Source organism: Dermacentor silvarum, chromosome 1, assembly GCF_013339745.2.
Source record: "Dermacentor silvarum isolate Dsil-2018 chromosome 1, BIME_Dsil_1.4, whole genome shotgun sequence".
Classification (NCBI taxonomy): domain Eukaryota; kingdom Metazoa; phylum Arthropoda; class Arachnida; order Ixodida; family Ixodidae; genus Dermacentor; species Dermacentor silvarum.
This window is the reverse complement of record NC_051154.1, coordinates 158,732,116-158,746,494: the sequence shown is the minus strand read 5'-3', so window position 1 is coordinate 158,746,494 and position 14,379 is coordinate 158,732,116. Positions and strand designations below refer to the sequence as shown.

Sequence of the window (14,379 nt, the reverse complement as noted above, 5' to 3'; positions counted from 1 at the left end):
TGCCATCACAACGAAGTTCTTGTCCCTAACACGTTTGATCCATTTGTGCGTACAGCACTTTCGTCGCACAGGCCCGATAATGGCAGTTGGAGCGCGCTGGAAAGAAAAAAATATACAGAAGCGCAACGCGAGCTTCCACGTGACACGAATTGGCCAATGGGGGAGCGGAGGAGGCTGGGGCGACAGGAGGCAGCAAGGAGGAATCGCCGGGGTGAGCACGGTGGCGGCAAGATCTAAGAATGGCGCTACTTTTTATATATAGGGGCTTTACAAAACACTACCATCAAAGCGCCATCCTCTGGCGAGAAGATGCACTATGAATTTCTTGGACTAACAACATATAACACAACATCGTTCAAGAAACCTAGGACAGCAGCATACCCTACGGTATAGCGAAATTAGACGTGCCTTCGCGCTTTCTTGAATATTATGTTTTCTTTTACTTTTACAGTTAAGACCTCTTTTTACCTTCTCCATGCGGAACAAGATCGGCAGTAAGCTGTATGGTCGCTGTCGCAGTTAGCCTAACGGAGTGTGCCACCGCAGTTGTCCGAGGGGTGATAATCACCACACCTCGCACAGGTTTGACAGCCTCGGTAGCTTTGTGAACCGTGGTCACATCGTTAATGTTAGAAGCACCTTCGAGGGTTGTTCGGGATGTACGGCCTGACGGGTATCATTATAGAAGACAGGAATGATGTAAAAACGAGAAAGAAAACGGTTGGAGAGGGGGGACAGGAAAAGGCGACTGGCGTGTTGCCTTTGCCGAGAGGCCATAAAGGTCCAAGCACCTGGCATCAGCTCAACCCTTAAGATCCCCCTTTTCCCCAGACACGGCTAAGCCGCGCACAGCTACGCACGGGAGAGTCCGACCCCCATGTGCTCGTCTCCATGGTGTCACAACGAACGAAATGCCTGCTGACGCAGACGCCCCTGTGCATGCGTGCACAGGGGCGTGCATGTGCATGTGCATGTGCGCAAAAGTGTTAGTCATTCCTCCCTTAATTACATCCACTAGCAACATTACTCTTCTGTTAATGTAACCTTCAGAAGCTTGAGACAGGTGCAGTTGTCTCAAGTTGCAGAGCGTGTTTGGAAACATCCATTGAAGTTGTTCCCAGTTGTTAGCTTTTTTTTTTTTTCGGGGGGGGGTTCAAGATATATGGGTGAAAAAAACATCACTGCACGATTGTGCATCTGAGGATCTTTGAGCAGCGCTCTCAAACATGCTTCCAAAGACTGAAGGACACCCTGTCTTACATTGTTTTCTTTAACTTTTTTGTTCTATAACTGACGACAGCCACAAGCCAAAGTATCATTATCAGGGGCATCAACAAGATTCACGGTGATTCACGAGTCTTCAAAAATAATTGGTAGGTTTAGTTCACGATAGGCACATGCTTTGTTTTGGTCTTGTCAACACAACTAAGCACACTGTCTCTGTTCAGTTTCCAGCCACACCGCATTTTATGCAAAAAGTACAGCGCCAGCTCTCAGCCGCTGTTTTACTCACCAACAATGGCAAATGATGGTGATGATGTATACTGTGTCACACTGCCTTGCTCGTCGCAGGCAATTTGAATTGCGTGGCCCCTTCACTTGCGATTTTCTTGCAACTAAGTTGCTTATTGGCACGAAACAAATGCAGCAAGAATTTTTTGAAGGGTATTTTAATAATGTGCATTGATTTCACAAGTATTTGCCTTTAGTGTCCCTTTAAACCTCGGTTCAAGTTATGTGACACCATCTGGTACAGCTAAGTTATTTTGCAGCAAGAAGGTCTAACTAAATATGCTATGAGGATGCCCATGAATATTTTAACAATAACAATCATTATTCTGCAGATATGAGGGTTCAAGAAAATTAGCACTCTATACCACCAAAACAGCCTTTTTAAAGCACTCACCATGAACAAAACTGGCAAAAAATAAAGCCACAAGCAGGTTGGAAAACAGTGTTGTTGCCATGCCAATGCAATTTAGCAGGCTGTACGGAGACAACAGATACCTGCAAACAAAATCATATTTCAGCTAGTTCCATAAAACAGCCTCATAGAACAACTTCATAAAACAGCTAGTTTCATAATGCAGAGGTTCAGTGATGCCACTGTGCACTTACACTCCCAACACAAGTTTTGGGACTGCATCTGCTGACTTCATGGTGAGCGTAATGTTCATAGCACTCTTTGCTTTCTTGACCTGTGCCTCCTGTTCCACCTTTAAAATCAAAAGCCAAGGCAAACTGAGAAATAGTACAAAAATCTACAGACATGTTCTGCACACAATAAATATAGCTGTTTTACTTCCCAATCCTGCAAAACTGCATACAATTCTGTGTGAACACATGCAAAACATACACTCAATCCTGTGCAAATATGGGGGAAGCTAATAGCGCAGGGCTTGCAACATGTAAGCTATAATATAGAGCTGCACCCCCCTCCCCCCGCCTCCTCCGGGAAAAAAAAAAAAGACGAGAAATTTGCTGGCGGAATAAACCGGTAATTTGACACTCTTCTGTGCACTCCTGCAGACAATGCCACACTGCAATATCAATTGTGCATATACACAAAGGAAACCACAAAACCATCTCATGAACAGCTACTAAATGTTATAAGAAAAAAAGAAATAAATTTTCAGAGCATATGCACAGAAGCTTTACTTCATACCAGTTAGAAAATAACTCCTGGCATAAGACAATCATAACTTACACACCCATATACAGAATGCAAACAAATAATTAGAGGTGTGTGAATATCAACTTCTTCGGATTTGAATCTAATCCGAATAGTAAGTATCGAATATCGAACAGTCAAATACAGATGCACATATTTACAGAAGGAATATTTATTTCACTAAAACTAGGTACCACACTTGCACTGATTAGTGCAAAAAAGAGAGCTAAATATCGGGCATAGAGGTTTTGTTTTAAACACACCACCAATTTTGATTAAAAAAGCTGCATGAAAAGCCTCTGAACATCTTTAGAGCCTGGTTGCATACAACCTTTCCAAGAATAGAGTTTTACCAGAGCATTTATGGTGCATTCTGCTCAGCCCGGAGCATCCTAACAATTGGCACACAACCGCACGGCAGAACACTATCGGGAATGTTAATGCGCATGCACACAACACTCACATCAGCAGCAGAACTTAAAAAGCTGCCCACATTCCGCTACAATGCTGACTGGGCAGAGGGTGAGGCGCGTCTACTTGGTTTACTAGTCATTTTCCAGGCAAGCTGAGAGTGCATAGCTGGCGTCTCTGGGAGACGCGTTTGTTAAATAAGCGAAATCACTGCAGTTCATGCAGCCACCGGTGTGCATGAAATCTGAGCAGAGTGTAAGCCACAAGTAACACTCTGCTAAATCTCAGGAGTTTTCCAAAAATGCTAAATAAATGGTTGCCAAAAGACAGTAAGACGTAGAAAAAAAGAACCTGCTGGATGACTTGTGTGCTGTATACAAATGTAAAAGAGCGCACTGCAAGCAAAACAACCCTAGTTGTAGCTTAAGATGTAGAAATGTTACATGATACACTACCAAAAACACGTAAATGACAAAATACAAGCAAAACTTAGAAGTAGTCACGTAGGCTTCCACAATGAAACCCAAAAGAAAACTTGCATTATCAATTTTGTTTATGCATTGCTTCAAAACCTTTTTATCATTTCTCTTCTGATAATTTGCAATGCTTTGTTTAGCAGAGGGCTAACAGAAACAATACTTTAACAGTTGGTTGTTACAAAATATCTGATTAGTTTCGATATTTGAAAATACCGAATAGTTCATTTTCGCATATAAATATGAATAGTTAGTAATATTTGATGTGCATTTGAAATTTAGATTATTTGCCCACCTCTAAAGATAAATACAAAAATTAACCATACACCAAAGTAATTAACATGGCTGTCCGCCTAAAGAAAAAAGCACTTACCATATATATGACAGACTTTTTCGCACCAACTGCCAGAAGTAAGGCTGTCACCAAGTCACATGCCTAGAAGATTTGACCATAGTAACATAAAATATACTTTCCTTAAAAGGACACAATGAAAGATTATATATAAATTTGGACAGGCTGATTACTCTTTAAAGGGCCTCTCACTATGCCACACTGCAAATTTGGTTATACACTAGAAGTAAAAAAACAGCCTCCAGGGAGTGTTCTGCTGCAAGAATTTTCAAACAGGGTTTAGCAATGAGAAACCAGCACTGCCCAGGGGGTGCTCGTCAAAAACGGCTCTCAGCGCCATGAGAAAGCGCCGCAGCTTTCAGTCTCCCAAACGAACACGGGGCCGCAAGGAACACATTGTTTTTAAGTTTTACAAAACTGTAACCTTAGCAAATTTGGCCTCTTTTTCTTTATCGTTTCTCTCAGCGTGGATATTGAAAACAGTGAAGAGGCTCCGATAATCGAGGACAAATTTCCTTGTGAAAAATGCCCTAGAAGTGGCTTTCGCAGAAAACTGCATGAGAGTCATGCATGCACCAGCAGCTGCAAGCGTGCACCACCAATCGTGTTGCGGTACGGTTTCGAGACTGTCAGCTCATCGTAAGAGCTTTTGATGCAAAATAACTCGAGAAGGGCGAGGATTGCATGTAGTAAATTGTTTACTAGGTTGAGAAAACAATACCTGACAACGACCGTTCAGGGTTTCAGCGAAATGCAATTTACGATCGAGTGAAGAATTCAGCTAGAAACGCCGTCGGAATTGAAGTAAGCGATCACCATGTTCCATTTCTGCGTATTCCAGATGCAAATAGAAGCAGTTCCTTCGTAAGCAGAGTGACGTTGATTTCCTTGGAGCCACTTATGGTGTCCACGGCGCCGGAATTGAAAGCGCGTCCACAATAGCGACATGGGAACTCGCCGCATGCCATTAGCAGTTCGCAGACCGCCGGCGAACGGCGGTCTTGATGGAAAACGGTGAGGTGTCCCTGTCACACAGAGGATATCGCTGCTAGATCTCCCTGCAGCACAGTGGCGTGGCCATTCAGCGACAGAGGAGTGGTTGCGGCTACGCTCAGGGGTCGCCGGCAGCCTCGTCGTCGCTGATCACTTGCCACCGATTTCGTCACTAGGCCCTTTACTGTTCACTTCAAATCTGTAGCTGACGGCGCTTCAGAATGAACCACCACGTTCCCAAGCAGCAATGTTTCGTTACCGTTGTTGCCGCTTTACACTCGCCTTGCAATAATTTCACACGAAGAAAAGATACTGATATATGCAATGCGAGCACGGCCGAGCCAGTTCGCAGTGCGCTGTCGGTATAGCCATGCACTGCAGCTGAACTTGACTTGTATCAGAACTCTCGTTTAACGTTTGATCATGGACAGTTTTTTTTTAAATATAAAATGAACAATATACATGCGTCACTTTACTCTAGCGGTCATCATATTGCCTGGAATAGAAGCTGCATAACCAATGTTTGTGTAGCAGGTAGCAATGTCACGCCGGTGTAGCATCGATGCACTGTTTCTGCAGTAAACACAAAGTGTTCACCGTATATGTTCGCTGTGAGAGTGTATCATTAGCATTCTCATTTGCTGCCTTTTCATTATGTCATAAGGCACCACGCATCGCTGGAAATCCAGTGGGAATTTACACGCTGGCTGGCACTATTATTACTGTCAGCGCCCCCGAAAAAATGCCGACTGTATATAAGCGATCTTGTACTCAGATGAACGTGTATACATTTCTGTACTAGAAGCATTGCCATTTTCGCTTTCAATAAAATCAAATGCACACGGATATTATGCCGGAGAAGCTGTAGGAATAGTTGAATATTAAACGGTGTGCGATCGCGCCTGCCTGAATCCGACGTCGCCGTTGCTCAGGATCGTAGTTTTCGCGAAAAATAATAAAATGATAGGGCTATATTACGGCCTTTCTAGTTGTAGCGATTAACCACGCAAGGATAATGACGACCTTCAAACTTTTTTAAAAAATTTTTGCAGGTTTTGCACGTCGCCCACCGTATGCCGCTGCTGGGAATTTTCTTCTGTTTGTATGACTGAACAATGCACGCGATGTCTGCAAGGGGCGCTGTGTGTCAGCTCGAAACTCCAGCGCTGGTTCCCCCTATCAATTAAAGCCCCTGGAAAAAAACTAAAGTAGCGCTTTTCCCGCAAAATTACTGCACTCGTCCCCCCGCACGCCTGCGAGCTGCAAACGAGGCAAGCAGACGACACGCCAGTGGCACTCCGACTTCCCACAGTGCCTAGCGCCGATCCGCTAGCGGTTAGAGGAAGGCGCGGCACTGCGATTTCTGGAAAGGTCCATTGGGAGAGGTTCGAGAAATGGAAAAATGCGAAAAGGTAACGTTGAGTATGGCAATGGAATGTATGTAGAAACAAGGGGCGTGATTTTTGTCGTGCCTGAAAGTGTAAAAATGCGGTATTCAATCAGTCAATAACCAAAAGTGCTCGCATTCTGTTTAGATGCATGACACAAAGCCCCAGAAAAAGAAAGGTATTTTTTTTAGGCTCTTTAAACTGAGAATTTTATGCCGATAGTGCGGTCAGCGACTTGTTCACTATTTTAGGGGTACACCGTGTCATGGAAGTGCTTGATAGAAGATTTAAGTCAAGTAAAGGCTTGTACTGGGAAAAACCATCCCCGCAAGCAAGCAGGGCCGGACGCGAGTGTGTTTGCATGCAGACGCGCTCAGCGTTGACGCTACTGAAGGCAGCGCCACCCACTGCACTGGAAATGGACATCCAGCTAAGCTTGGCAGCGCTGAGAAATCGCACGGTTTCAAACGTGACGCACTATGTTTTTAGAAGGTCGAGAAAGTGCCACCTAGAGTGTCCACTCTTTTTTTTTTCTTGTTTACTTGCTCGGGGAATGGCGTCTTCCTTAGTTTTGTTGACCGCGTCTGAATCTGTTTGCACGGTGGCTCTGAGCGTTTCGGATGCCGACCTGCTGTGCTAGTGGTTGCAAAAATAGGCACACTAGGGAAAAGAAGCTTTTTGCAATTTGTCGGGGACCAGGAATTGCAGCCCAGTGACAAGTGTGGCTCCAGCGGATCGGACGGACTGATTTTGAACCGGGCTCGTTGCGGCTTCGTGATGTTTGTGATGGGGTTTGCAATGATCTTATTTAGTTATCGATTCTTTGTCCGATTTTTGGCTCCACTTCTTCTAGGTCAACCCAAAACGAGACATAATAAGGCTCTCGCCTTAATACTGCTTAATACCGCCAATGCAGCTTCGTACTGAGGCAACGGCGGCGAAGCCCTGGTACCATGGATGCCGGAGACACAAAGGCGTGTCAGTCGAGCTCGGATGCGCCCAGTCGTGCTCGCGGCTGTCGCGTTCGTAGATTCCTTGTGGACACCCTAGAGGCACTGCTGCAGCTGCCTAGAGAGGAGGCAGAGGCGAAGGGGTGCAGTTGGTGCTACTCTAGTTTTTTTCCAGGGGCATTAATTTAATAGCAATGATTGAAAGGGTCCCTGAAAAGATTTTTGGTATACCTAAGAGTATCGCCTATAAAAGTGAGTATTTTTCATGGAAAGCTTTGACAAGAATTTCATGTCAGTGCGCTATATTAAGAGAGCTACAAGTGGTTAAACCTTACTCTACTCTCAAGCCACGGTGTTCCCCCTGAACTTTTATTCCATGCGGCTATGGCTACCTTCTTGAGCACAACGTATGTTCTGTGATGCCAGTATAGGCACAAGACGTGGGATGATTGTGGACAAGTGGCGCCTTCATGCGGCGGCACCGCACATGTAATGGCACGTGATGGCCGGGCGCAACAGGTGCAGCCGCCAGCTATTCGGGGAGATCATTTTTAAGTTTTACAGAATTTTTAAAAACCACCTGCGGCAGATAGCATAATAGTAGTCCTTGAACTAGATTACTAGAAGCGGCGGACATTACTGGGGAGAGAAATCGAAATGCACAATTGACTAATTAGCAAAAACACTAATTAAGTTCTTAATTACATTACAGCACGTATTGCAATTTACAAATTGTAGCTGGTGAGTTTGCAAGGCGATACCCACTTGTAACGAATGAATGAGACTAGTTTCAAGATATTCATAACCAAAGGGTGTGATGAAATACATGGGTGTTCCAGTTACTTTTGTGCTCTAATACATAAAAGAGTAGTTTAAAAAGTAAGTGGTACAACATTGCACTTTTACAACTAGTTTGAGAGCGCATATCTTGAAACCCGTGCCATCCTCGAAATTTTTTCCAAGTGGATATGCTTTGAAAACTCACCAGCTACAATTGGTAAATTGCAATATGTGGCTAAAGTAATTAATCAAAAATTTTTAGATTCTAGTTAATTAGTCGATAAAGCATTTTGATTTCTTGCACAAGTAATATACACTGCTTTGAGCAATCCAGCTCAAGGACTAAAATTATGCTATCTGCCAGAGGCGATTTTTCAGAATTCTGTAAAACTTAAATATGATTCCCCCATACATTGGTTGATTATGTTCCATTCATTCTTCTGTTTTGCACTGCCAAAATACTACGTGGAACCAAATCCAAACATATATGTTGCGTTTTTGGGTGCATGAACATGTACTCAAACATGACATAGCTGGTGGAGCCATTCAATTTCCTGAGTTTTCAGGCTCACCAGATAGAATGGCAGAAAGCTTGGATATGCACGGTTTGCAGGACACGGTATGTACGTTTCCGACAGTGCTTTGCTTTTTGTCTAGTTGTTATTGCATAAATTCACAAGTTCATTCATAGTTCATTCACAAGATTAATGTTCCATATAAATTGTGTCTTTGCCTGCGTAGGTGTGACAGCTCCGGAACTCTCAGACTCCGGCTCCTGTGGGGCGAAGGCGCCGTGTGCGCCTTCGCCCACAGGAGCCGCTATCGCTATCTTCAGGAGCCAAGTTCGCTATCTTCACACAGTACCAAGCACACAGTCGCCCGTATGTACTTCGACGAGTCCAGTGCCAAGTCTCAAGGGATTCCAACGTCTCCTGAGTGTGATCACTCAAAAATACCGCCGCTGTGGGACAATGCATCCAGCTTGTGTTGTCTTAGCACATGATGCGATTAACATTGGGTTGCATTGCTCTCAACAACAATCGTGCCATAATTCAGCACAGCAGAAAACAGTGAGGAATTCCAGAAGTGACACACGTAGCCTGTGTGTTCCAGGCGAATGACAGCAACTAGTGTCTAATACTTGGCCGCATCACCATTGAGAATAGTCGCACAGTGTTCCTCCTCTGACACTCTAGCTATTGCACAGCAACTTGCTACAAAGAAATCAAGTCGCACAAAAACGAGGCAGTTCTTTATAAATGGTCACAGAGAACACGACCATATCAGAAGTTGGAATCATTATAATTGTGCCAGTGTGTCTCTCAGTATTTGCCATAAACCCACTGACATTGCGAAGGGTTGTAGATGTAGCTGCATATTTTACCACTTTTGCATCAAGAAGAATGCAGCCACATAAACTACCCGAGTTTTAGCCTTGATTTGCATGACAGGACGGAGTGCCAATTTAGTACGAGGACGACCGTGAAGCAGTTGGGCTGCAATAACTGATGCCGCTAGCACCTCGTCTTCGGTGTTTCTGAGTGTGGCAGGATTCAGTAGCGCTGAGCTACGTCATGCTCATTCGTTGGCTGTATCGGCAATCCATCCTGTCGTGTGAATCCCGCTTTAGTTATAAAACTTCGTTGCCGTTGACAACATGGCAATGCGAACATCGAAGCAGTGCGGGCAGGAGCGGCAGAGGGAGCAACTCTTATCAGATGATGCACTGGGTGCTCCACCAATCGCTTTGATTGCGCCTGTGCAGCAACACTTTACGAGGCGTCGATGGTAGTGCTCCGCAGAGCGTTGCCACGGGCTCCTGTGTTCCCCCGCGCAGTGGATGCACCTGTACACTGTTTCACCACCGTAAATTGTCACAGTGATGTTTCCAACTATTTATACACCATCAACGTTGCATGGACACTGCTCACACTCATTTACATGGGAGAAAAACCTAAGGCCAAGGTCTCACTCCAACACAACGGACTTTCAGTGACACCTGCTCATGGTTGAAAGCAGGTTGTTGGTGCCAGATATCATTTTGCATGCTTATCAGGTTAAGCAAACATGGCACACTAACATCCCTTACCCATCTGGAAAGTGATGCTGCAATTTGCTGCACTAAGAAACATCAATGGGAGAGTGAAATGCGAGATTGGAAACTGCCAAAATTTGTGTTAAAAATGGTTCAACAATTTTTTTGTAATTTCAAACTTTTAATAATGCTTACTTGAGTGTACAAATTTCCATAGTTGCTTTTGCGATTCCCCCATGTAATGGGAATAGAAGTAGTGCAAAAAAATGGTAGCTTTAATAAAAGTTTTTGAAGGGCCCCTTTAACTCTATTGACAAATGACAGTGCACGTGAAAATAAAAGACTAGGAATGAGAAAAACCATTCCCCGACAGCATAGCGCCACAGTGGCACAGTCTTTTTGTTTACAAGATTTTGAGACAAATGTTGCAAGAATAGGCTGTTCCACCTCGCACAAAGCTCTCGCGGAATCCGAAACTTTTTTGCTGCACTGTGGTTGTGTAATTGCTCCAACACAGAGAACCCAGAGAAGAATAAGAAAACACGCAACTTACAATAAACAAGAGCGGTATCCATTGCTCGTCAATGGCCTTTGTGACGTAGTCATACACCATTAAGCTCAAAGGAGGCTGCAAATGTAAGACCAATGCATTAGTTTCACAAAGGGTAGTTGGGTGTTGCCTTACTTGCAGGCTCACAACGTGAATAACTTACCTCATGGAAAATATCTCCATCGTATGGCGACAGTTGCATGCGATGGAGGTAGAGCCCTTCTGTGACTAGATTGCAATGAAAAGATCGTAAAATTTTTCGAAAGGTTTCTCACACACCGACCTCCGAAGGCCGTTTGCCAGTTTCCCCTTGCACTGTTACGTCGTGAGCTGAAGTACGGCATCGTACCTTGTTTATGTTTGGTCAAGAATTGTCTTGGAAATGAAAAGAGAAACTGGGTATAGGCGTCACACAACTATGCTGCACTTTTTGCTTCTAAGCATGTTTGTCCAGTTGAACATCGTTTCTGCCTACGTATGTAGCGAAACTTTGTTCCAGACGCATGCTATAAAGAAGTGTACGAATATTAATTCGACACGCTATAGATACATCGGTACCATATTATTGCTACATTCTTGAAATAAACAAGTGGTAGGTGTCTTCCCAACGGCAGCAAAAATCTGACACATGACATGCGACACACAAATGAGCAATGCCAAACGCCGGTAGCACGACAGTGTACAGGCAGAGGTAAAATCGATTCTTACCACGCCTCCACGAGTTCATAGGTGTTGACACTTCGACTCTATCAGACACTGGGCGCGCCAGAGGTGTATAAATAAGCCCTAAACGTAAAATAATCCCCATAACCAAGACCAGCCCACTTGATACAACCGCCATGTTTGTTTACGCCTGAACGTGACGATAGTGATGGTGATGGTGGTCTTTCCCTTTGTATCGGGTCGCCGTCTTCAAACCGGCGTTACCACAGAGAAATGAAAGAAATGAAAAGAACAGCAGATAAACCTAAACTAACATAAAATAAAAAAACAAACCCAAGAATAAATGAAATCAGTAAATCATGACACGAGAATCTTTTTAAGGTTGCCATAGCAGAATTAACGAGTGACCCCGAGCGTGGCGATTTACATAAAAAATATCATCGCACCTTCATCGATTTGCATTTTCTCATGACTGTATTATTTCTCGATAATGGTAGGGTCTGTGACTATGTGTGAGTGCAGGACAGGGCTACCAGTAAAGTGCACAAGTGCGCCACACGTTTACACTCTAAAAACAGTTGCACCCTTTGGGGTGCATTTTTGCCACACAACGATAATCGTCATCTGTCTTGCTTGCGTTTCCTATCTTGAAAACTCTGCACTTGCTACTTTCCTGTCGAGAACGCTGTGTCACGCTGATAACGCTCTTGCCGTTCGTGACCGAGAAGTGCCGGGCGCACGGCGTTAAAGAAAGGAAAGCCACGCAAGTCAGATGACGATTATCGTTCTGTGGCAAAAATACGCCCCAAAGGGTGCAACTGTTCGTAATCTATACAGGGACACTCACAGTCGCTGGTGTGAATGAGCCTTGGGCCCCTCATCAGGCCACAGAGCAAATTTTGGTTACACGCTGGCATAGAGTTTCACACTATATAGTGAGAAACTCTATGCACGCTGGAAGTTTTTACGTGCCCTCTAGGGAGCGTTCCACCGCAAGCATTTTTTTTTCAAATTGGTTCATTAATATCAGAGACAAATATTTCAGTGCCACGAACCCACGATTTCAGGAAGCGAGCGTCGCCACCAACATTATAGACCATCACCTCATGACGTCCTCTCCACTTGCCCCCGTTACAGTGTTCTAGAAGCTTTCTAGAAGCTTTCTAGTACACTGTACCCCCTTCTAGACTACGCAAGCGAAATTCGTTCCCTGCTGTGCACGACTTTGCGCGCTGTGCACGTGAACACATGACTAGCGGGATAAGTCAAGTAGTAGTAGTGATTTTATTGAAGAAGAAAATGACGCTTATTTCTGCTGCCCAATAGGGAGCACGGCGCAGCGTCAGGGGAACAGGGAGATAAACATTTTCAAAGGAAGGGAAGAGAAGGAGAAGCAGCAAGAGTCTCATCCGATCATGGAGGAGGCTGGTGATGGAGGCGGTGGCCTGCTGGGGGCGAGCGCTTAGCGATGGACGGTGTTCCCGTTCAATTCCACAAACTCCAAAAGCTCGGAGGTGGGCAGGCGACGGGAACAGGAGGTCGCTGGTTGTCGCAGCAGGTAGACCCTAGCTGTTGCCTGTAGGCAGTGATGACTCTTGAGCGGTCCTGTGTCCGCGCTGGGCAAGCACAGAGAAGGTGCTCGATGGTCTCGGGGTCGCCGCAACGTTGGCAGGCCGGTGAGGTGGAGCGTACCTTGGCGTGCCACCGCGCCGCCGTCCAGGCACAGCCCGTGCGCAGTCGAAGCAACGTTGCGCGTTCCTTCCTGGTAAGGCACTCTGGAAGTGCCCTGGGACCGTTGCCGTTTGCCACTCTGGCATCCGGGTGGACGGTTGTGAGCAGTTTTTTCAGGCGCTGCTTTGAAAAATCCGAGGAAACGAGTGCTCGTGTGAGCGGCACTTCAGGATCGATGGTGGGCGGTTTTGGCGAGGGTGTGCGCTGCCTCATTACCGGCTATTCCCACATGGGAAGGCAGCCAGTGAAACGAGATGGTGACCCCCGCGGCAGCCAATGCCGAGAATTTCGAGCTGAGCAAGGCCCCCGTAAGCCCTGATATCGGCGGTGGTTGATTAGGCTCTGGAGCACTGGCTTCGAGTCGCAGCACTGCCACCGGTTGCCTATGAGGGTCCTCAGCCAGGACATAGGCGGCTAGGTGGAGCCCCGCTAGTTCTGCCGCGGTGGAGCTTGCGGCGACGGGGATCCGACATTGTCTGTTGACCGCCCTAGCCGGGATGGTGTAGGCTGCAGCGGCCGATCCGTTGGCCAGGACTGATTCATCTGTGTAGACCAGCAGACTTCCTCCCAGATAATCGTGGAGTTTGCAGGCTGCAGCCTGTTGCAGTGCTGCAGCTGGTGTCTGTCGTTTATGCGCTCCATTGAGCGAGAGGTGGACGTCCGCTGGTAGAAGGTGTGGTGGAGGCAGCGCGATTGCCACAGGGGGGTCCGTGATCACCGGCTCGTACAGCAGGCACAGACCTCCAATCCGTGAGGACGGCTGGCTGTGGAGTTTAGCCAGCGGGTCTCCACCAACTTGGGGGCGTTGTCTCCACCATCCGGAGCACGATGAAGGCGGTCAATGTGCCCCAGGGCGCGTTCGAGCATCCTCAGCGAGAGCGGTCATTCACCAACCTTTGCCAGTGTTGCAGCGACCAGTGAATGCTTTGGGAGCCCCAGGATGCTCCTAATAGCACCTCTGTGCAGACCTCCAGGTGCTCTCTCCTGGCTGGTGTGAGGTTGACCAATGGAAGGGCATACAAGAGCACGGGCGTTGCTGCGGCATGGTTCAGCCGCAGCGCCCACTTTGTGTTGCAGCCACGGTCATGTTGCTGCCGCTTGCTGACAGCTCCCTGCACCCGGCACACCTTGGTAGTAGCGGCTTTGGCTGCAGGAATCCACGTGAGCCGGTGGTCAATGGCGAGCCCCAGGTAAGTGACCATTTACTTCCAAGGTAGGGCACGGCCAGCAATCTTCAGCTGCTTTGTGTAGCGTCGAGCTGAGGCCAGTGGATGAATCAGCATGGCCTCGGTATTGGCTGTGGAGACGGTGAGGCCTATATATGTTGCGCAGCATTTGGAACGTGATTCTGTCAGCTCCCGGAGCACTGCGTCGCCTGG

General features: G+C 46.3%; 1 protein-coding gene across 1 annotated transcript in view; it reads right to left on the bottom strand.

Moving 5' to 3' along the window:
• Positions 1-11,485, bottom strand: part of LOC119436288 (phosphatidylinositol glycan anchor biosynthesis class U protein-like) — a 42,678-nt gene extending 31,193 nt beyond the window's left edge. Inside the window, exons 1-6 of the mRNA XM_037703097.2 lie at positions 11,315-11,485; positions 10,770-10,834; positions 10,610-10,684; positions 3,932-3,994; positions 2,119-2,216; positions 1,907-2,007 (exon numbers count right to left, since the gene is read on the bottom strand). Coding sequence (XP_037559025.1) covers positions 1,907-2,007; positions 2,119-2,216; positions 3,932-3,994; positions 10,610-10,684; positions 10,770-10,834; positions 11,315-11,447 — 535 coding nt within the window. The 5' untranslated portion in view covers positions 11,448-11,485. The remainder of the gene's footprint in view (positions 1-1,906; positions 2,008-2,118; positions 2,217-3,931; positions 3,995-10,609; positions 10,685-10,769; positions 10,835-11,314) is intronic.
• Between the last annotated feature and the right edge of the window lie 2,894 nt (positions 11,486-14,379).